Genomic DNA, 24,183 nt, shown 5'->3' with positions numbered 1-24,183 from the left:
TAATTCCCTTTCCTTCCCCTTGGCTGTTAAGAGTCATATTCTTCCTTTCTCCCCACCACCTGCCTCTTTCTGCATCCTACTCTCTTCCTGCTCGTTTTTCCCCTGCTGCTGTGCTCTCATTTCTTGTTCCCACTTTAATTATTTCCCTGGCTACCTCTTTCTTCACTCACTGTTGTTTAGTTCCCTTCTTTTTTTGTTGCGGGGGGCACAGAGGGAGAGAGAGGATCTTAAGCAGGCTCCACACCAGCACAGAACCTGTTGTTGGGCTCAGTCTTATGACCCTGAGATCATGACCTGATCCAGAATCAACAGTTGGACACTTAGCCGACCAAGTCACCCAGGTGCCCCTGTTTAGTTCCCGTCTAACAAGAGTTTGAGGGTAGAAGCTGTGTGGAGGAAGAGATTAAAAGGCCAATTTTTGTATGACTGAGCAGCTTCACATTCTCACCTTGGCAGAAGATTAAATAGGAACTCATGATTCTTGGGAGGTTTTAGCTGGACCTCTCTTTCTCCTCTCATTTCCATGATCTGGACAGATAAATCTTTATTTGGATAGTACCTTGGGACCATCCCTACAGCAATGAATCCTATTGGACAAGATCAAAGATGTTGGATGACTCGTAAACACCCATGATACCTTGGCTTGACAGTCTTGCAAAGTGCAGACAGATCCTAACTCAAGTTTCTCCTGGCTCACCTATAAAAGCCATTTTATCAGTCAGCTGCTCTTGGACCTTGGACGGTTTTAGTTTTCTCAAATGTAAGTCATGCGCTAGTCTTGGTCTTTCAACCACAGGGAATGCATATAAAAGCTGAAAGAGTGTTTTCCCCTGTAGTTGGGACATATGATTATCATCCTAATGAGGACACTTAACAGTAAAAGGGAGCACCATTAATAATTATGCCAGAAACTATCCTGGAAAAATAAAATGGAATTACACCATAATACTCTTTTGTATTTTGCCTTTTTTTTTTTTTTTTTAAAAGAGAGGGAGAAAGTGAGGGAGGGGCAGAGGGAGAATCTTAAGCAGTGTGGAGCCTGATGTGGGGCTTGGTCTCACAATCCTGAAATCATGACATGAGCCAAAATCAAGAGTCCGGAGCTTAACTGAGCCACCTAGGTCTGTGATTTTTTTTTTTTTCATTACTGCATATCAGGAACACATTTCCATGTCAACAATACATTTCCATAATTTTTAAAGGTTGTAAAATATCCACTTTTATGGATAAATCAAATTATGTTTAATCAATTCACATCTTCACTGGACTTACTGTTATTACAAACAGCATGGCAAGAAAGGTTAGTTGGCTGAACAGGAAATAGAAGTTGTAGAAAGAAAAAGAAAATCGTTAAAAACAGATCAATATGCTTAAAGATATACAAAAAGATACATAAACAGAACTTACTCTGGTCTAAAATTATATGTGGAAAAAACAGTGATTTAAAATATTTGTTTTAAACCAATTGACGTTTTCAACCAAATTATCAACTGAGCCACTTTATTTTCAGCCAAAACACTTTTGTCTGCCTAGGGACTTTGGCTCCAAAATGTTTAGAATGGTTGGCTGGAGTTTGGAAACAACTCCTTCTGCCTAGGAGTACAATTCAGGGCCTTCATCCCCTAAGGCCTAGCTTCCAAAACCTGTTTATTCCTGGAAGCATGGCAGCTTGATCAACATACTCATGGCCACCTTTGTTGATGGCCTGCTTTCCATGTCTTACTTCTGAGTGAAAAGGGAAAATTGCTACTGGTTGGCAGACTTGTCATCTATTGATACCAGGAGGAGTGACAATGCATGGACCATATAGACACTGTTCCCCTACTCTGGATACCCTCAAGGCCCATCAGATATTCAATCACAGGGCTATCTATCTATGTCCCATTGGGATGCCAGGGTACAGAGTCTAGACTCCAGGTTGAGACAGTGATTATCTTGGGCTATCTGTGAAGAACATTTGTGAAGAACAAACTCTAATCCATTTGCTCTAGCTCCTTACTTAGCCCAAACCCCCATGTTAGCAGACATGACTGCAACTTACCTTGAAAGGGGGGTGGGCATTGATGAGGATGAATACTTTCATCAAGCTGTGTATTTGAGATGATGTTTTGGTGCCTTTCACTCATTATCCACTGTCTACTTTCCTCCTGGTTTGGCCTTACCTGGCTAGAAACCCAACCATTCACTGAAGCTCCCAAGTCTTACTTTATACTTCTCCTGAATCGATTTCCTATCACATCTTATATTGCCTATGCCTCTGTTGTCTGAGATTATGGAAAAGGTGCTAGTTGGGAAGAAAGTGTTTTCAGACACGGAAGCAGAAGAGCTTCCTGTGCCTACACTGTGAGAATGACATGCATTCTGTTTGTGCCCAAGTTCTAAATTAAGTAAGTGCAATATCTTGGTCATAGCTACAGACTAAGGTTCTTTAGCTTATTGTGGGATTTCCAGGCTTTCATTATTCTTGCAGGAGCCCAGGGGCTCTACATCAAGAAAAACAGGGGATTTGCATAGAACTACTGTAGTCTCAATATGGTAACTATTTGTCCCCACTGACTCCATATTCCCTGGATCAACTCTTGGGGTTATGAGCCTTTAATAAAATTAGATTTCTAGGGTACCTAGACCTCTGACATCCTTTGCATCTAGGCAGGGATACCTTCTAGATAGGATCTTAGAATAAGCATATTGTGATGCCACTGGGCAGCCACAACATCTTGGAAGGCCTTCTGCACTACTGCCATACTTCACCTAGTAGACAACTTACCCTGCTTAGCCTCATCCAATGCCTTTTGAAATAAGCTATTTAGAAGTCAGAAGAAAGGAAACAAGAAAGGAGAGAGGAAGGGGAAGAAGGAGAGAAGGGAGAAAAGGAAAGAATTAGGGAGAAAGGGAGGGAGGAAAACATTTTAAAATTTTATCTTTTTTTAAAAGATTGTAGGTATGTATGTATATGTGTGTGTATGTATGTATGTATTTATGAGCAAGACAGCACGAGCAGGCAGGAGAGGGAGAAGCAGGCTCCCCAAGAGCAGGGAGCCTGATGTGGGCTTGATCCCAGGACTCCAGAATCATGACCTGAGCCGAAGGCAGATGCTTAACTAACCGAGCCACCCAGGTGACCCAAGTTTATCCTTTCTATGTGTAAAGTACTATAGTATTTCTAGTTCTCTTTTGTTAATTAAAAAAAAAGTGCCATGATTTATAGTGGGTTATAATATTAATTTAGTGGATAGAATAATACATTACAACTGAGAGAAAACAGGCTAAAAAAGGTTAGAAACTATCAGTTCATCAGACATAGAAGGATAAATGTTTTTTGGTAAGACTGTCTCAATTGTATAGATTATACAGATCTTATGGGTTGCAATAAAAATTTCTTAATGAGGATGCTGATAATAATTAAAAACTACTGCTTTGACAGGTCGGTAAGCTTTTTCTGTAAAGGGTCATAGTAAATATTTAAAGTTTTGGGTCATACGGGCTTTATTGTTTAATCAACTCTGCTGTCATAGAGTGAAAGCAGCCACATACAATATGAGTGACAGAGTGAGTGTGGCTCAGTTCCCATAAAATCGTTTACAAAAACATGTGACTGTAGACAATGTCTATTCATCCAAACAGTCTCTAATACCAAACAGGGTTGTCTGGAAAGGGAACCCCCTGTGATAATCTGTAGGGAAGAAAGCACTCTCATACATACCCTAACCCTAACCCTTATGCTGACTGGGTGATTCATCTTATACTAGCAATGTATGAGAGTGCTTTCTTCCCTACAGAGTTTTCAACAGTGTGGGCAACTTTTTGGACTTTTGCTAAACTGAGAGATGAGAAAAGGTAATCTGTATTTTCAGTTTGTGTTTCTCTTATGAGCGAGGCTGAACATTTTTTCTTACATTAAATGTATTTGTATTCCTTTATCTAGGAACTGTTCAGAGATGTGTGTACTCTATTAGGCTGTTGGCCTCTTCCTGAGTTGGAGGAGCATTTTATTAATGGGAGCTTAGCCCTTTCGATAGAAGTTGCAAATATTTCCCTTTATTGCCACTTGCCTTTTTACTCTGCTTATTGTTCTACACCATGCAGAGTTCAGGGATTTGTGTCTGTCGAATGTATAAATCTTTTTCTTTATGGCTTCTAGATTTTGAAACATACTCAGAAATGATTTCTCTATTTCAAGGTTATGAAAGATTTCTCCTGTGTTTTCTTCCAGGTCTCTTATGGTTTCATGTTTTACATTTAAAGCCTCTGATTCCTTTGAGGTATCTTGCTTTAAGGGGTGAGTTATGGATCTAATTTTATCTCTTTCCAGATGGCTATTCACTATTCATTAAAAAATCTACTTTTTATAACTATACGTGTGGTGAGCATAGTACAAATATGAATCACTATGTTGTGTACCTGAAACTAATGTAATATTGTGTGTCAGTTATACTCAAATTAAAAAAAAAGTCTACCTTTTAAATACCAGTTGGCTCAATACCATTTTCTTAAGATGTCCACCTTTCCCCTCCTGATTTGAAATAACGCCTTTATTGTCTACTGAACTCCTGCATACATCTAAATCTATTTCTGGATGTCCTATTCTGTTCAGTTGGTCTGCCCTGTTCTAATAAAATTTTACTGAATATTATCTAATTGAGACAATTCCTCTTGTTTTTCTCTACGTTTTCCAGATTATTTTTGTTTTGGGTTTTTTTCTTTTCTATTTCATTTTTTTATATGTCCAATTAGCCAACATATAACTAATATGAAATTTAGAATGAGCTTATCTAGATCCCTCTAAAATCCTGAAGACACTTTTTATGGGATTATAGTACATGTATATTAGGGACACTGACATCTTGGTATCTCCATTTATTTTTTTTTTAAATTTTTATTTATTTTATTTAACAGAGAGAGAGAGAGAGAGATCACAAGTAGGCAGAGAGGCATGCAGAGAGAGAGAAAGGGAAGCAGGCTCCTCTCTGATCAGAGAGCCCAATGCGGGGCTTGATCCCAGGACCCTGAGATCATGACCTGAGTTGAAGGCAGAGACTTTAACCCACTGAGCCACCCAGGCGCCCCTTGGGATCTCCATTTATTCAAGTTTATTTTTGTGTCTGTCAGAGTGTTTTAAAGTTTTCCTCATGCAGATATTGCACCATTTCTTGTTAAAGATTTATTCCTAGTGCATTTAATTTTTCTCCCTAATCGTTCTGAATTTCTCTTCCATTTGAACCCTGTATCCTGATGGCAGGCCTTTATTTCAAGCAAACATTGGAATGTGTGTGAGTCACAAGGTGATTATTTTTGGCTGTATGGAGATTGGGCGAAGGCAGGGAAATACTCTGCCTAGCTTGTTTCCATGTGGGCCTTTGTAACACTGGGTCTGCCTTCTTTCCCTGAGACCTGGTGACTCAGAAACAATAGACTCTGCTTCATGTATAGAGTGCCCACTTTCCTGGAAAATGCCTGGGTTTATTTTGCTTAGAGAGAAAGAGAAAGAGAGAGAGAGAGAAATAAGCGGTGGGAATGGATGAGGAGAAGCAGGCTCCCCCGTGGAGCAGGGAGCTGATTCGAGGCTCAATCCCAGGACCCTGGGATCATGACCTGAGCTGAAGGTAGTTGCTCAACGAACTGAGCCACCCAGGTGTCCCATCCACCTTCTTTATAATGGTGATACAGTAATCGAATGTATGTGCATACCATAATTTGTTTAACCTTTATTGGTCAACATTTAGGTAGTTTATAGCCTTGTTGTTTCCCCCAATATGAACATCCCTGTATATAAGTCATTTGTCACATGGGACAGTTCAGGTGGGTTTTGTTCTTAAGGACTCTAAACATGCAGTGCTTCCTGTTACTTATATTTATTTTGTGCATAGTGATGACTAGAAGCCAACCAACACCATAAATGTCTTGACTGAGCAATCAAAGATTTCCTATCAAAAGCAAAAAAAAAGTTTATTTCTAGGTGTTTTATTTTTTTGGTTACTACTAAATGGGTTCTTCTCTTCCATCTTATTTTCTAACTGGGTAGATGTTTGTGCTTTTATCTTCACTCCACTTCAACAGTTATTCACTTGGTTAATACAGTTATACTCTGAACTCAGATCCATATAAAGAGTCTCAAACTCACTGTCACACTCTCTTGCCGGGGAAGTATACAATGACCTTATTCACATGCTACTTGCTTTCTGATCTCATCTGGAACACCACTGCTTTAACCCATCCACTGTTTCCTAGTTTCCAGTCCTCTCCAGGCCTTACTTTACTTCTTGTCACTTCCTGGAATCTATGTCAAATCACCTGAATTAACAAACTCTCATTTTTCTTCCTTTAGTTCCATTCATCTAGCAGGCCCTTGGCCTGAACTCTACAAAGCCTTTCTAGTGCAGAATAAAATAGGAGAAATGGCATATGCACGGACACTGGAAACCACAAATGCATGGGGCAAAATCTCATCTGGATCCTCAAAGCTGCTTGGTAATCTCTTGATTCATCTTTGGTCAGCTTCCATTGAACTTAACAGGCTAGAGCAAGTGCTCCTCAAGTTCTGTCCTTATGCCCCACCATTCCTTTACATTCAACAGGGGACCCTGCCTTCAACTGCACCAAGAAAGTAGAAATAACCATGTGTGAATTCCCCCAAATCTCCCACCAACAAACTTATTACATACAAAATCACCCTAATCTCCTTCCCAATCCCACTCCCATCTCTTCTAGAACCTTGCTCTGTATTTTGTATTTATTTTCTACTTATTCCTTCTTTTAACCCCTTTTCTTCAGTATTATAAACAAGCTAAAATCATTCTTTTTTTAAAAAGATTTTATTTATTTATTTGATAGACAGAGATTACAAGTAGGCAGAGAGGCAGGCAGGGAGAGAGGAGGAAGCAGGCTCCCTGTTGAGCAGAGAGCCTGATGCAGGACTCGATCCCAAGACCCTGAGACCATGACCTGAGCTGAAGGCAGAGGCTTTAACCCACTGAGCCACCCAGACGCCCCTAAAATCATTCTTGCTTTGAACAATCCTCTTTTGACACCACCTTCTATTCTCCCATTATCCTCTATTGTCTCCCTTTCTCATTCGAGCTTCTTGTAAGAATACTGTATACTTACAAGGTCCACCTTTTTATCTCCTGTTCATTCAAAAATGTACTAACTGATTGTTCTTCTAATCATTCCCCTGTTATTTCTCTCTCTTTTTTTTTAAGATTTTATTTATTTATTTGACAGAGAGAGATCACAAGTAGACGGAGAGGCAGGCAGAGAGAGAGGAGGAAGCAGGCTCCCTGCTGAGCAGAGAGCCCGATGCGGGACTCGATCCCAGGACCCTGAGATCATGACCTGAGCCGAAGGCAGTGGCTTAACCCACTGAGCCACCCAAGGCGCCCTTCTCTTATTTTTTTTTAAAGATTTTATTTATTTGACAAAGAGAGACACAGCAAGAGAGGGAACACAAGTGGGGGGAGTGGGAATGGGGAGAAGCACGCTTCTCACTGAGCAAGGAGCCCGATGCAGGGCTCGATGTGGGGTTTGATCCCAGGACACTGGGATCATGACCTGAGCCGAAGGCAGATGCTGAATGACTAAGCCACCCAGGCACCCCATGTTATTTCTCTTATTAATTAACATAATTGCTAACCTCTTTGTTGCTAAATCAAACATTTACTAGGTCTTACCTCAGTGAGGAGGAGGTTTCTAGGTAAACAGGCATCAACAGATGCCAATAAGGCAAGCAGCACCCCAGAGGGCAAGCCAGAGTTACATGAGGCCATCAGTAGAAATGTCTTACCTCAGCCTTATAAGAGGAACCAGTGACTGTGTCCCTGTGTCTTACAGGATAATGCCAAAATGCAAGCTGTCTCCTTGAAGGAGACTGCCAGGCTGCTTGTTCCTGACAAGGCGGATATGAGGAAATCATTTGTTCAACCTGACCTGTGAACCAAGAGCCTTAGGAATCCACAAAGTAAGTTCTGGAAACTTTCTTAAGTTAGCAATTATTTTCTCTAGCTGGGGGTCTGTGGATAGGGATATATGGGAAATAGCATGAATCCTACAAATGGACTTGCCTGTGGGAAAAAAATACCTGAAGGAAAAAACACCTGAGGGAAACAATAGATTTGCCTTCTGCTGTAAGTGCCTATGCTGGCAACTCAGCTGGGAAAAGAGTTTTTCATTTTCATTTTATTTTCTTTTATTTTTTTTAAGATTTTATTTATTTATTTGTGGGAGAGAATGAGGGCAAGAGAGAGAGAGAGCATGAGAGGGGAGAAGGTGAGAGGGAGAAGCAGACTACCCACTGAGTGGGGAGCCCAATGCAGATTCGATCCTGGGACTCCAGGACCATGACCTGAGCTGAAAGCAGATGCTTAACCCACTGAGTCACCCGGGTGCCCAGGGCGTTTTTCATCTTCTTCCTTTAGTTTCCTACTTCCCAGGTTTCAGGGTGTGGAGATTCATAGAAATAACGTCACCTACTACTGTTGGAGAAAGTGTTCGGGGGTTCTTGAGAAAATGTTTTATTAGCTTCTACCCACAGAATGCCAGCACTGGTCAGACCAAAATTCAGGTAAAGTGAAGCTGAAAGAGGAGCAGGTTTCTCACCCAAGATGACCTGGAGCACTAAAAGCAAGAAGGACAGCCAAGTCAAAGCCACCCTGAGAAAGAAGCTGAGGTCCGAATGGCAGAAAACCAAGTCCAAATGGGAAAACACTGCGCCAGAGCAAAGAATCAGGGTGGAAACTACGTAGAGATGGGGTAGCTGAGTCCAGGATAAAAAACTACAGTGTAAAATACCTAACTCAGTATCTGGCATACATTTAGAAGTGAACTACTTACTGATACAACCAGGCAGAACATTTTAGGTGGTATGCCAACAAGAGGGAGCTAAGGTTTTGTTTTTGTTTTTATTTTTTAGTTAATAACTCTCTTATTTCATGGATGCTTTAAACAGTATAACATCAACAGATCCAGGTTTTGAAATATTTAATTAAGATGATACTATGACATTCATAAACAAAAATATAATCTAAAATCTGGGAAGATTATGTGGGTGAAATATTGAGGCTAAAAATACAGAAATGGGAAAATGCCATAGAAGGGTTACTTAAAAGGAATATACTACAGAGCAGACCACTAAGCCTGTAGGAATACATACATTTAGAAGAATAAAAAGGGAGAGAAAGCAGTGTAGGAGCAGATAGAGATCCTGGACACAGACTACAAAAGGCAAGAATCATGTACATCGCAAGCCGGAGTGAAAGAAAATTTCTAAAAAAGTAAAGTCAACACAATCCAATACAACAAGATTAGAGGAGACAATAACTTTTTTTTTTTTAGCCACCGGATTTGACTGAAGGAAGTTGGTAATAATCTCCAAGAAAACCACTTTAATAGTACAGATAGGACAGGAGTCATGTCACAAAGGTAATCAAGAGAATCAAAATTGAGGCTATGGGTTTTAGACAAGTTTAAAGAGTTTGATAACAAAAGGGAAAGGAATGAAGAAACAGAAAATTCTATGTGGAGATCTGCAACATCAAAGTATTCATGAACGTTAGAGTTAATACCTTCACACTAACTTTTGTGTTGTGTGAATTTTTTAATGATAAGTATGTATTATCTGTATAATTGGAAAAAAATAAGAGGGCCATTTCCAGTTTGGAACAAAGTCAAACATAAACTGAATTTTTAAAAAGGTCTCAGTATTCTGTAAACCCCAGAGGCAAAGACTTGGAGCACAGTCAGTTGAATGTTTCAGAAGTGACTGCTTCTCTTCACTGAGCAGCAAATACCCAAATGCTTGCTCCTCACCTGTGTGAGCGTCCAGTGTGCTGTAGCTTTCCATACCCCGCTGTTCCTCTTTCTCCAACTGAGAGATCACCTCTGGCTTATAAAGTTGGTGCCCTATTCATGGAAAAAATGTATGTCACAGAAGTTTGTACTAGGAATAAAAATTTCTCTTATTAGAATTCATTTCCAACCTTTTTGGTCTTTGGAGCCTCTGGATTTAGAAAGGGGAAACTTCCGAGGCAGCAAAATAAAGCTACCCATCTCAAGCTCAACAAAGTCAAGACTTTTTACCTGAGGAGAAACAGCAAGAAACAAAGGTCCTATCTCGGGCACTGATTAGCATTCTGTGCTGGCCTGAACTATATTCACAAAAGATTTGGAAATTTTCACTGCTTAAGGGAATAAACCCATTTAGAATGGTTTCTAGTTTTACAGGGACAACATCCTTACCCAGTGCTACCAGATTCCTGTAGTTCTCCAGCATCACATCTCGGTAAAGGATCTTCTGAGCAGGGTACAGTTGGTTCCACTCTTCTCTGGTGAAGTTCACAGCCACATCCTCGAATGTCAGTGAGCCCTGAAAATATCAAGTATATCTCTGCTTAGCCAGAAACCAGTTTTTACAGGGGCCCTTAGGGGAAGGGGAAAAGGTGTAGCAGTGGAAAAGGTTAGGATGTCTGAGCCGTTGTGGTGACAATCTTTAGGGTTCTCTGAGTAATCTAGGTCAAAATTTTTGAAACAACAATTAGTATATGTCTATTATCTTTCAAGTCAGACGTAAAAACACGTACGAAATTATGCTTACTTTTAAGCTTTTTACAGTTTTTGCAAGGGAAAGACTGTCATCATCTAAACAATTTAAAAAAACCATATGGGAAATTTATGCTGTAAGATTTCAGAAATAAAAGAATACAGGATTGGTTGAATTACTGTAAGGAGGTGTCACGTTGGTGGATTTTGTGTAACCTTAACAGATTTTTAAACTCTTGACAGAATTGGAGAGGGGATATTCCAGTGGTTAAAAAAATAAAAAAAAGCAACAAGGGCAAACAGATTGAGAGTAGAAGACTTATGATGAATGTGGGGATCAGTAAAAGAGACTTCCTCATTACAGTTAGGAAATTCAAATAAAAAAGGGTTACCTCTAAATTTTCTTAATGCTTTTTAACAATCCTTTTGCTCTAAGAGACACCCACATATAAACGCCGAAACATACAACCAATATATACCACCCCCTCTTCCCTTACTACCTAATCCCTCCAAAATACCACCAATTTCATGGGCATAATAACTCAACTCTTCAGAATGAGTGTGACATTAGGGCACCTGGGTGGCTCAGTGGGTTAAGCCTCCGCCTTCGGCTTGGGTCATGGTCTCAGGGTCCTGGGATCGAGCCCTGCATCGGGCTCTCCTGAGCAGGGAGCCTGGTTCCCCTTCTCTCTCTACCTGCCTCTCTGCCTACTTGTGATCTCTCTCTGTCAAATAAATAAATAAAATCTTAAAAAAAATGAGTGTGGTGTTACAAATAAGGGCTTTCCCCCATAAGTTAACAGTCAATATTTAAGTATAGTAATGGCATTTTACTTAAATCAATTTTCATTCTTTGATAACATATCTTTCTAAAATATATTTCAATTAAGTGACATAGGAATTTAGAAATTAATCACCAAGGCTGGAAGTAATTAAATAATTTACCCAAAGACATATGGTTAGTAAATAGCAAGAACTGGAATTCTTCAATCTTATTCTAAAGCCTATGCTCTTTCCATCATTCTGCAAAGATGTCTTTTCTGCATAAACTAATATTTTCCCTCTTGTGACTTTTATTTCTAATTTCCATTCTACTTTCCCCATGCTTCTTGAGGGTAGTACCAGGGTGAGGAAAACTAGGAATTTATAGTCTACATTCTTTAGTTTCTGCATTTGTAGTTCCTTTTTGGTTGTTTGAATCAGGGCTTTTTCTCTCCTTCTATATCTTCTAATGATCTCGCCCTTGGGTTACCAGTTTCTTCTCTTCTTTCCTTCTTTTAAAAAATATCCTTATTTGAATTATATTTTTAATTAGAATATTAATATATATTAATATAAAAACATACAAAAAAGTACTTCATAAAAAAATTGTTTGGGCTTCTTTCCTCTCTATCCAGCTCTTATGTCTAATAAGTATTTGTAGTTTTCAGTGTATTTCCTGAGAATTCTTTACACAAATATATGGCTTCTCATTTCCTCCCATTTTTTTTTTTTTTAGCCTCAAAGACAAGGTATTGTATACATTGTTTTTTTACTTAACTATGAACATCGGAGTACATATAGCCCTTCTTTTTGCTACATCTGTATCTTTGGGGTAAATACCCAGTAGTGCAATTGTAGTAGTACCATTACTTATACTATTAATTGTATTACTACTGTACTACTAACTTGTATTACTTGTACTACTAATTGTAGTAGTGCTATTTTTAATTTCTTAAGGAATCTCCACACTGTTTTCCAAAGTGGCTGCACCAACTTGCATTCCCACCAACAGTGTAAGAGGGTCCCCCTTTCTCCACATCCTCTCCAACAGTTGTTGTTTACTGTCTTACTAATTTTGGTCATTCTCACTGGTATAAGGTGGTATCTCAATGTGGTTTTGATTTGAATCTCTATGATGGCTAATGATGATGAGCATTTTTTCATGGGTCTTTTAGCCATTTGTATGTCTTCTTTGGAGAAGTGTCTGTTCATGTCTTCTGCCCATGTTTTGACATCCTTACTTGTTTTTTGGGTGTTGAATTTGAGGAGTTCTTTACAGATCTTGGATATCAGTCCTTTGTCTGTCATTTGCGAATATCTTCTTCCATTCCATGGGTTGCCTCTTTGTTTTGTGGACTGTTTCCTCTGCTGTGTTTGATCTTGATGAAGTCTCCAAAGTTCATTTTCGCTTTTGTTTCCTTTGCCTTTGGAGATATGTCTTGAAAGAAGTTGCTGTGGCTGATGTCGAAGAGGTTACTGCCTATGTTCTCCTCTAGGATTTTGATAGATTCCTGCCTCACATTGAGGTCTTTCATTCATTTCGAGTCTATCTTTGTGTATGGTGTGAGAGAATGGTCAAGTTTCATTTTTCTATATATAGCTGTCCAGTTTTCTCAGCACCATTTATTGAAGAGACTGTCTTTTTTCCACTGGTTATTTTTTCCTGCTTTGTCAAAGATTACTTGCCCACAGAGTTGAGGATCCATATCTGGACTCTACTCTGTTCCATTGGTCTATGTGTCTGTTTTTGTTCCAGTACCATGCTGTCTTGGTGATAACAGCTTTGTAATATAGCTTGAAATCAGGCAACGTGATGCCCCCAGTTTTTTCTTTTTCAACAGTTCCTTAGCAATTCAGCGTCTTTCTGGTTCCATACAAATTTTAGGATCGTTTTTTCCAGCACTTCAAAGAATGCTGGTGGAATTTTGATTGGGATGCATTGAAAGTATACATTGCTCTGGGAAGTATTGACATTTTAACAATGTTTCTTCTTCTGATCCATGAAAATGGAATGTTTTTCCATCTTTTTGTGTCAACTTCAATTTCTTTCATGAGTGTTCTATAGTTCCTCGAGTACAGATCCTTTACCTCTTTGGTTAGGTTTACTCCCAGGTATCTTATGGTTCTTGGTGCTACAGTAAATGGAATCAATTCTTTAATTTCCCTTTCTATATTTTATTGCTAGTGTATAAGAAAGCAACTGATTTCTGTGCATTGATTTTATATCACATCTTTTTTTTTTAAGATTTTATTTATTTATTTGACAGAGATCACAAGCAGGCAGAGAGGCAGGCAGAGAGAGAGAGAAGGGGAAGCAGGCTCCCCGCTGCCCAGAGAGCCCGATGCGGGGCTCGATCCCAGGACCCCAGGATCATGACCTGAGTTGAAGGCAGAGGCTTTAACACACTGAGCCACCCAGGCGCCCCTATACCACATCTTCTTAATCCACTCATCAGTCAATGGTCATTGGGGATCTCTCCATAGTTTGACTATTGCTGATAATGCTGCTATAAGCATTGGGGTGCATATGTCCCTTCAAGTCTCTATTTTTGTATTCTTTGGGTACCTAGTAGTGTAACTGCTGGATTGCAGGGCAGTTCTATTTTTAACATTTTGAGGAACCTCCATAGTATTAACCAGAGTGGCTTCACCAGTTTATATTTTGACCAAGAGTGCAAAAGTGTTCCCCTTTCTCCACATCCTCACCAACACCTGTTGTTTCTTGTGCTGTTTATCTTACCCATCCTGACAGTTGTGAGGTGGTATCTCATCATGGTTTTGATTTGTATTTCCCTGATGATGAGCGATGTTGAGCATATTTTCATGTGTCCATTAGCCATCAGGATGTCTTTTTTGGAAAAGTGTCTATTCATATCTTCTGTCCATTTCTTAATTGGGTTATCTGTTTTTTTTTTTGGGTGTTGAATTTGATAGGTTCTTTTTTCTTTTTTAAAAAGATTTTATTTATTTATTTGACAGACAGAGATCACAAGTAGGCAGAGAGGCAGGCAGAGAGAGAGAAAGAAGCAGGCTCCCTGCGGAGCAGAGAACCCAATGTGGGGCTCGATCCCAGGACCCTGGGATCATGACCTGAGCCGAAGGCAGAGGCTTTAACCCACTGAGCCACCCAGGTGCCATGATAGGTTCTTTATAGATTTAGATTTTGGATATTAACCCTTTATCAGGTACATTGTTTGCAAATATCTTCTCATATTCTGTAGGCTGCCTTTTAGTTTTGTGGATTGTTTCCTTTACTGTGCAGAAGCTTTTTATCTTGATGAACTCTCAATAGTTCACTTTTTTTGCATTTCCCTTTCCTGTGGTGATGTTGAGTAAGAAGTTGCTACAGCTGAGGTCAAAGAGGTTGCTGCCTGTGTTCTTCTCTAGGATTTTGATGGTTTCCTTTATCACATTTTCATCCATTTTGAATTTATTTTAGTGTATGGTATAAGAAAGTGGTTTGGTTTCATTCTTCTGCATGTTGCTGTCCATTTTCCCAACACAATTTGTTGAAGAGATGGTCTTTTTTCCATTGGCTATTCTTTTCTCTTTTGTTGAAGATTAGCTGGCCATACAGTTTTGGGTCCATTTCTGTTTCTCTGTTCTTTTCCACTAAACTATGTGTCTGTTTTTGTGCTAGTATCATACTGCCTAGATGATTACAGCTTTGTAACAGAATTTAAAATCCAGCATTGTGATGCTCAGCTTTGATTTTCTTTTTCAACATTACTTTAGCTATTCAGGGTCTTTTCTGATTCCATACAAATTTTAGGGATGTTTGTTCTGGCTCTTTGAAAACTGTTGATAGTATTTTGATAGGGATCGCTTTGAATATATGGATTGCTTTGGGTAGCATAAACATTTTTTCCATTTTTTTATTACATTCAATTAGCTAACATATAGTACATCTTAGGTTTTTGAGATGCAGTGTTCAATAATTCATTAGTTCTGTATAATACTCAGTGCTCATCACCACATGTCCCCTCCTTAATACCTATCACTCACTTACCCTATCTCCTTACCCCACTCACTTCTGTAACACTCAGTTTGGTTCCTGGAGTCCAGAGTCTCCATGGTTTGTCTCCCTCTTTGATTTCTTCCCATTCAGTTTTCCCTCCCTTCCCCTGTGGTCCACTGCACTATTCCTTATGTTCCACATATGAGTGAAACCATATGATAATTGTCTTTCTCTGCTTGACTTATTTCACTTCACATAATTCCTTCTGGTTCCATCCATATCAGTGGAAATCATGGGTATTCATCCTTTCTGAGGCTGAGTAATATCCCACTGTATATATAAACAACATCTTCTTGTAACCTAGACATTTTAACAGTATTTGTTCTTCCAGTCCATAGCATAGAATGTTTTTCCATTTCTTTGTGTCTTCCTCAGTTTCATGATTCATAAGTGTTCCATAGTTTTCAGAGTACAGATCTTTTTACCTCTTTGGTTAGGTTTATTCCTAGGTATCTTATGGTTTTGGGTGTGATTGTAAATGGGATCAATTGCTTGATTTCTCTTTCTGCTGCTTAATTGTTGGTATATAGAAATGCAACTGACTTCTGTGTATTGATTTTGTATCTTGCTAATTTACTGAATTCCTGTATCAGTTCTAGCACTTTTTTGGTGGAGTCTCTTGGGTTTTTTATAGAGTGTCATGTTGTCTGTGAAGAGTGAAAGGTTGGTTTTTTCTTGGGTGATTTGGATGACTTTTATTTCTTTTTGTTGTCCTATTGCTGAGGTTAGGATTTCCAATACTATGTTGAATAGAGGTGAGAGTGGATATCGCTGTCGTATTTCTGACCTTAGGGGGAAAGCTCTCAGTTTTTACCCATTGAGGATGGTATTTGCTGTGGGTCTTTTGTATATAGCTTTTACGATGTTGAGGTATGTTCTTTCTACCTCTACTTTCTCAAGGGTTTTTATCAAGAAAGAATGCTGTATTTTGTCAAATGCTTTTTCTGCATTTACTGAGGGGAATCATATGGTTCTTATCCTTTCTTTTATTAATGTGGTGTATCAAGTTGATTGATTTACAGATGTTGTACCACCCCTGTAGCCCAGAGATAAATCCCATTTGGTTGTGGTGAATAATTCTTTTAATGTACTGTCGAATCCTATTGCTAGCATCTTATTGAGAACTTTTGTGTACATGTTCATCAGGGCTATTGGCCTGTAATTCTCTTTTTTAGTGAGGTCTTTGTCTAGTTTTGGAATCAAGGTAATGCTGGACTCATAGAATGAGATTGGAAGTTTTCCTTCCATTTGTATTTTGTGAAACAGCTTCAGGGAATAGATTACTTCTTCTTTAAATGTTGGGTAGAATTCCCCTGGGACGTGGTCTGGCCCTGGACACTTGTTTGTTGGGAGAGTTTTGATTACTGCTTCAATTTCTTTGCTGGTTATGGGCCTGTTCAGGTTTTCTATATCTTCCTGTTTCACTTTTGGTGTTCATATGTTTCTAGGAATGTATCCACATTTCTTTGAGATTGCCCCATTTGTTGACATATAACTTTTCATATTATTCTCTTACAATTGTTTGTATTTCTGCTGTGTTGGTTGTGATCTCTCTTCTTTCATTCATGACTTTATTTGGGTACTTCTCTTTTCTTTTTGGTAAGTGTGGCTAGGGGTTTATCAATTTTGTTAATTCTTTCAAAGAATCAGCTCCTAGTTTCATTGATCTGTCCTATTCTTTTTTTATTTCACTATAATTTATTTCTGCTCTAATCTTAATTATTTTCCTTCTGCTGGACTTAGGCTTTATTTGCTGTATTTTCTCCAGCTTCTTTAGGTGTAAGGTTAGGTTATGTATTTGAGACTTTTTTTGTTTCTTGAGAAAGACCTGGATTGCTATATACTTCCCTCTCAGGGATGCCTTTGCTACATCCCAAAGATTTGGGACTATTGTGTATTCATTTTCATTTGTTCCCATGTATTTTAAAAATTTCTTCTTTAATTTCTTGGTTAACCCATTCATTCTTTTTTTTTAATTTTTTTTCCTTTGCTTTTTTTTTTTTTTAAGATTTTATTATTTATTTGACAGAGAGAGAGATCACAAGTAGGCAGAGAGGCAGGCAGAGAGAGAGAGGGGGAAGCAGACTCCCCACCAAGCGGAGAGCTGGATGTGGGGCTCGATCCCAGGACCCTGGGATCATGACCGGAGCTGAAGGCAGAGGATTTAACCCACTGAGCCACCCAGGCGCCCCTAACCCATTCATTCTTAAGTAGGATGTTCCTTGACCTCCATGTATTTGTGGTCTTTCCAAATTTTTTGGGGGCGGGGGTTGACTTCAAGTTTCATAGTGGTCTGAAAATATGTCTGGTATTATCTCAACCTTTTTGTATGGATTGACGCCTGATTTGTGACCCAGTATACCATCTATTCTGGAGAATGTTCCATATGCACTCAAAAAGAATGTGTAGGGACGCCTGGGTGGCTCAGTGGGTTAAGCCTCTGCCTTCAGCTCAGGTCGTGATCTCAGGGTCCTGGGATCGAGCCCCGTATTGGGCTCTCTGCTCAGCAGGGAGCCTGCTTCCCCTTCTCTCTCTGCCTGACTCTCTGCCTACTTGTGATCTCTCTTTCTCTGTCAAATAAATAAATAAATAAATAAATAAATAAATAAATAAAAATCTTAAAAAAAAAAAGAATGTGTATTCTGCTGCTTTAGGATGAAATACTCCCTGGTCCAGTGTGTTTTTCAAAGCTCTTGTCTCTTTGTTGATCTGCTTAGATGATCTCTCCATTGCTGTTAATGGGGTGTTAAAGTCCCCTATTATTGTATTATTATCAATGAGTTTCTTTAAACTTATTATTTTTTAAGATTTTATTTATTTATTTGACACACAGAGAGAGAGAGATCACAAGTAGGCAGAGAGGCAGGCAGAGAGGGAGGGGGAAGCAGGTTTCCTGATGAGCAGGAAGCCTGATGCAGGACTTGATCCCAGGACCCTGAGATCATGACCTGAGCTGAAGGCAGAGGCTTAACCCACTGAGGCACCCAGGTGCCCCTAGGCTTGTTATTAACTGATTTATATATTTGGCTTCTTCAAAGTTGGGTGCATAAATATTTATAATGGTTTTATCTTCTTGTTGGATGTACCCCTTTGTTATGATACAGTGCCCTTCTGCATCTCTTATTACAGTCTGGTTTAAAATCTAGTTTGTCTGATATAAGGATTACTACTCCAGCTTTCTTTTGATGTCCATTAGGGTGACAGATGGTTCTCTACCCTTCCACTTTTAATCTGGAGGTGACTTTCAGTCTAAAATGAGTCTCTCGTAAGCAGCACAGTAATGGGTCTTTTTTTTTTTAATCCTTTTTGAATCCCTATGTCTTTTGATTGGAGCATTTAGTCCATTTATATTCAGAGTAATTACTGATAGATATGAATTTAGTGCTACTGTATTACCTGTAAAAGTCATTGTTCTTGTAGATTTCTCTTTCCTTCTAGTCTTTGTTGCTTTTGGTCTCTCTCTTGTGCTCAAAGAGTCCCGTTTAGTATTTCTTGCAGAGCTGGTTTAGTGTTCTTGAACAACTTCAGTTTTTGCTTGTCTTGGAAATTTTTTATCTCTCCTTCTAGTCTGAGTAAATTAATCTTGCTGGATAAAGTATTCTTGGCTGTATATTTTTCCCATTTAGCACACTGAATATATCATGCCATTCTTTTCTGGTCTGCCAAGTTTCTGTGGTCAGATCTGTTGTTAAGTCATTTGGTTAAGGACCTTTTGTCTCCAGCTGTTTTGGAATTCTCATTATCTTTGTATTTTGCAAGTTTCACCATGATAGGTCTTGGTGTGGACCCATGTTTGTTGATTTTTGAGGGGAGTTCTCTGTGCCTCCTGGACTTGAATGCCTGTTTCCTTCCCCAGATTAGGGAATTTTTCAGCTATAATTTGTTCAAATAAGCCTTCTGCCCCTCTTTCCTGCTCTTCTTCTTTTGGAACTCCTATGATACAGATATTATTGTGCTTTGTGGAATTGCTGAGTTCTCTAAGTCTATCTTAGTGATCTAATAGTTTTCTTTCCCTCTTCTTTTGAGCTTCATTATTTTCCATAATTTTATCTTCTTTATCACCTATTGGTCCTCTTCTTTCATCCTCATTGTTATTACATCCAGTCAGTTTTGCATGTCCGTTACAGCATTTTTTATTTTGGCCTATTTTCTAGGTCTTTTATCTCTTCAGCCAGGGTTTCTCTGGTATCTTCTATGCTTCTTTCAAGCCCAGCTAGTATTTTTATGACTGTTGTTCTAAATTCTTGTTCAGCTCTATTGTTTATTTCTGTTTTGAGCAAATCCCTGGCTGCGATTTCTTCTTGATCTTTCTTTTGGGGAGAATTCCTCCATTTTGTAGTTACGTCCAGGTTTCTGTCTTTTGTGTGTTATGAAAGCTTATTATGTTTCCTGCTCCTGAGAGTAATACTGTATTAAGAAGGGGGTCCTACACTGTCCACAACCTGGTGCTTCTGGAAGTGTTTTTGGTGTATGCTCTGTGCATTCTGCTGTTGTGTTTTGGCTGCTCTTTCCCTCAGGTCAGTCCTCTACAGAGTTCCTCCTTGCTTGCAGTAGGGAGTGTCTGGCTCTTCAGTTGGGTGTGCTTTGATTTGTTTTTTAAGGTAAGTCTGCTTCTCCCTCTCCCACTCCCCTTGCTTCTGTTCCTTCTCTCCCTGTCTCTCTCTGTCAAATAAATAAATAAAATCTTAAAAAAAAGATAAGTCTAGAAAAAAAGAGTCTAATCCAATAAAGGAGGAAAGGAAAAGGAACATAAAAAGAAACAAATAAAAAAACTGTACCAAAGATAAAGAAAGAAAGAAGGGAAAAAGAAAAGAAAAAGAAAAAATAAGTCTGATCTAAAAAACAAGAAAAGGAAGCAAACAGTAAAAAACTATGAGCCTAAATCCAAACACAAAATAAAGATTATAAAAAAAAAAATAAAATCCCCCCCCCCCCCCAAAAAAAAAGGAAAAAGAAAGAAAGCCTGATCCCAGTTCCACCAGAACTGATGCTGATGCTTTGGAGGACTCCATCAGACCTGGTACATTCAGGAGTGCCTGTGTTGGTCTGAGGGAGAGGCCAGCTGCACTGGCTCACAGTTAGACTTGCCTTTGCAAAGATACCCCTGCCAGGAGCAGGGGACAGGCTTTGGTGTAAGGAATCTAGCCGCCATTGGAGGCGCTGGGTTTCTCTCTGAAGTCTGATGGTACTGTCGGCAGGGAGTGGGGTGGTGGAAGATGGTGCCTTCCTCTCTGTCTGGGGAGGGTAGCCTGGGGCTGCCACTGTTCAGGAGGCCCTTACGGAAAAGGCAACAATCTCCTGTGTTCTAGGCTTTGGTCAGATTGCTGCCCTTAACTTGTCTGTGCCCAGCCGTTGGCATGCCTGGTGTCAGTTCTCCTGGTTTTTTTTTGTTTTTGTTTTTGTTTTTGTTTTTTTTTTTTTTTTAGGTCTGGCTGGTGGTTGGGATTCAAAACTCCAAATCTTAAAGGGCCTGGCAAGGCTCTAACCTGCTCCCCTCCCCTGGAGGAGAGGCTCTTGGTACACCTTGCACTGTTGTGTACCAGAAAGTCAGTCACATGATGTGTGCACCATGGCTGGAGTCTATTGCAATGCACAGTGAAAAGCTGTGACCAGGTCTGCCCATGCTTCTGTCTTTGCTGGTGAATGTCTGCTCTGTGGGCCCTTTGTCCTTAGAGAGGCAAAATATCCTATTCTAAATGTACTCCAGGATGGGGGGTGATTTCTTCTAGTGCAACCCAGGGGATGACCTATGTTGTATTGTGCAAACCCTACATGTTCTCTCTCCCACTTACCCTCTGTCCCTTACTTTGCTCCACAAAAAGGGTCCCCCCCCCTTTTCTTCTCCACCAATTCCTGGCTCTGAATCTCACATCTCCCATGTTCACTCCCTCCAATTATCCAGATTGTTTTCTTAATCCCCAGATTGATTTCCTGGTTGCTCACAATGATTTGATCTAGCTGTGTTTGAGGGCTGAGGCAAGCTCAGGGTCCCCCTACTACTCTACCATCTTAACTTCTCTCAGAGTGCATTCCTTTTTATGGCCAAATAGTATTCCATTGTGTACACACACATACACTGCATCTTCTTTATCCATTCATCCACTGATGGACATTTAGGTTGATTCTACATCTTGGCTATTATAAATGATGCTGCAAAGAACACAGGGGTGCATATACCTTTTTGAATTTGTGTTTTTGTCTTCTTCATACATATACCTAGAAGCGGAATTACAGGATTGTATGGTAGTTCTACTTTTAGATTTTTGAGCCATCTCAGCACTGTTATCCACAGTGGCTACATAATTTACATTCCCACCAACAATCTCACCAACAACTCTACAGCCTTGCCAATACTTGTTAACTTTTGTCTTTTTGATAATAGTCATTCTTATAGGCGTGAGGTAATATCTCATTGTGGTTTTGGCTTGCATTTCCCTGATGATTAGTGATGTTGAGCATCTTTTCATTGGCCTTCTGTATATCTTCTTTAGAAAAACGTCTATTCAGATCCTCTGCTCATTTTTTAAATCAGATTGCTTGCTTTTTTTGTTACTGACCTATATGAGTTCTTTATATGTTCTGGATATTAACCCTTTATTTGATATGTGATTGCAAATATCTTCTCCCACTCAATAGGTTCCTTTTTTATTTCGTTGATGGTTTATATCCCTGTGCAGAAAGAAGCCTTTCAGTTTGGTGGAGTCCCATTTGTTTATTTTTGCTTTTGTAGCCATTGCTTCTGGAGTCAGATCCCCAAAATATCACTAAGACTGACGCCAAGGAGCTTATCACCTTTATTTTCTTCTAGTTTTATGGTATGTGTTCTTACATCTTCCATTTTTTTCTTGAAAAAAAATTTTTTGAAAGATTTTTATTTATTTGAGAGAGAAAGAGAAAGAGAGAGACAGAAAGCGAGCACGAGTGGTGGTAGGAGCAGAGGGAAAGGGAGAAGCAGATTCTCCTGCTGAGCAGGGAGCCCGATGCGGTACTCAATCCCAGGGCACTGGGATCATGACCTGAGGCAAAGGCAGACATTTAACTGACTAAGCCACTCAGGTGCCCCTCTTACAAAATTTTTATGGCTTAATTTTTCACATTTAAATGTTTGCTCCATTTGAAGATCATCCTAATGTAAAGTATGAGCTATGGATTCAACTTTACCTTTTTCCAGATGGTTCCCCAGAAATGTCAACATCAATTATTGAATAAACTAAATTTCACCACTGGTTTGGGATGCAGTCTTTGTAATACACTAATTCCCATTTGTTCAACAAATCCTCAGTACTTCCTAAGTGACAATCATGGTGCTTGAGATATACAAGTGGGGAAAGAAAAAGACTAACATTCCCCACCCTTATGAAACTTATATTCTAGCAGTGGAAAGTAGACAAAAAATATGATAACTGGGTAAATTATACATTATGTTAGAAGATAAAAGAAGAGTAGAGTAAGAGGTTCTGACAATGTGAGGGGTGAGGCATTGCAATTTTACATAGGGTGGTCAGGAAAGATGTTACTAGAGAGGTGACATTTGATAAAAGACTTGCAAAGTTAGCAGTACAAGGGCCCTAAGGCAACAGTGTGTGTGGTGTGTTCAAGGAAGAAGAATGTAGCCACTGTGGTTAGAGTGGAAGGAGCAAGGGGTAGAAAAGTAAATGATTAAGTTAGAGTGGTAACAGGCCCAGATTCCGTAAGACTGTTTAGGCCATCATAAAGACTTTGACTTTTAATCTGACTGAAATGGGAGCCATGCATTTTGAGCAGAGCAGTGACATGATCTGATTCACCATTACCCTGCCACTTCCTGGGCTACATCTTTTTGAAATCACCTTTTTTTCCCCTTTGTCTTTACCACTCTTGCTAATCTCTGCAGTTTTCAAAGCAAAGCCCTCAAATCTACCTACTTTTCTTCACCTTCTAGTTTTAAGCTGTTATTTTCTATCATATACAATATGGCAGTAGCTTCCTAAGTGGATTTCTCCTCCTTCCTTTCTTGCTCCTCACAAATTCACTTGTCATATACCACACACCTGGGTGATTTTTCTTTAAAGATTTAATTTATTTATTTGAGAGAGAGAGCAGGAGGGAGAGGGAGAGAGAATCTGAAGGAGACTCCAGGCTAAGCAGAGCCCAATGAAGGCCTTGATCCCACGAACGCAAGATCACGACCTGAGCCAGAACCAAGAGTTGGGCACTTAATCAAGTGAGTCACATAGGCATGCCACACCTGAGTGACTTTTATTTATTTATTTATTTTTACAATACTCTATTTATTTATTTGACAGAGGGAGAGATCACAAGTAGGCAGAGAGGCAAGCAGAGAGAGAGGGGGAAGCAGGCTCCCCGCTGAGCAGAGAGCCTGATGTGGGGCTTGATCCCAGGAGCCTGAGATCATGACCTGAGCCGAAGGCAGGGGCTTAACCCACTGAGCCACCCAGGTGCCCCCCTGAGTGACTTTTAAAGTAGAATTCAGTTAATTATTATTTTACTATCCTGTTTACCTCTCTTCCAAGGCTTTCTAGTGCATTTGGAATAAAATCGAAGCTTTTCTTCAGGGCCACAAAGCCCTGTGTACGTAGGCCCTGCATTCTTCCCCAAGTTTATCTCAAGTCACTCTCTCCCTCCCTTCATTTCAACAATGGTGGCCTTTTAACTTCTTAAATATATCCATGGTTTTTACACGTTTATCACGTGCCTAAAATGCTTTTTTTCTCTTAGTTTTTATAACTTTTATATATCCTTCATATCTCACCTTAAATTTCACTTCCTTAGAGAGTACCTTCCTTGATTCCCTAATGTACATTTACAGCACCTTATTCTTATTTTGTATAATAAACATCTCAATTTGCAATTTTTACTTTATTTGCTGAGTG

General features: G+C 39.4%; 1 protein-coding gene across 1 annotated transcript in view; it reads right to left on the bottom strand.

The window, feature by feature from the left end:
• ZNF713 (zinc finger protein 713) overlaps positions 1-24,183 on the bottom strand; it is a 41,566-nt gene that overhangs the window by 2,526 nt on the left and 14,857 nt on the right. Inside the window, exons 3-4 of the mRNA XM_047714308.1 lie at positions 10,231-10,357; positions 9,802-9,894 (exon numbers count right to left, since the gene is read on the bottom strand). Of these exons, the coding sequence (XP_047570264.1) occupies positions 9,802-9,894; positions 10,231-10,357 (220 nt within the window). The remainder of the gene's footprint in view (positions 1-9,801; positions 9,895-10,230; positions 10,358-24,183) is intronic.

The sequence above is a fragment of the Lutra lutra genome, chromosome 18 (assembly GCF_902655055.1).
Source record: "Lutra lutra chromosome 18, mLutLut1.2, whole genome shotgun sequence".
Lineage (NCBI taxonomy): Eukaryota > Metazoa > Chordata > Mammalia > Carnivora > Mustelidae > Lutra > Lutra lutra.
Note: the sequence above shows the minus strand (reverse complement) of the source record. Positions and strands in the feature narration are given on the sequence as shown.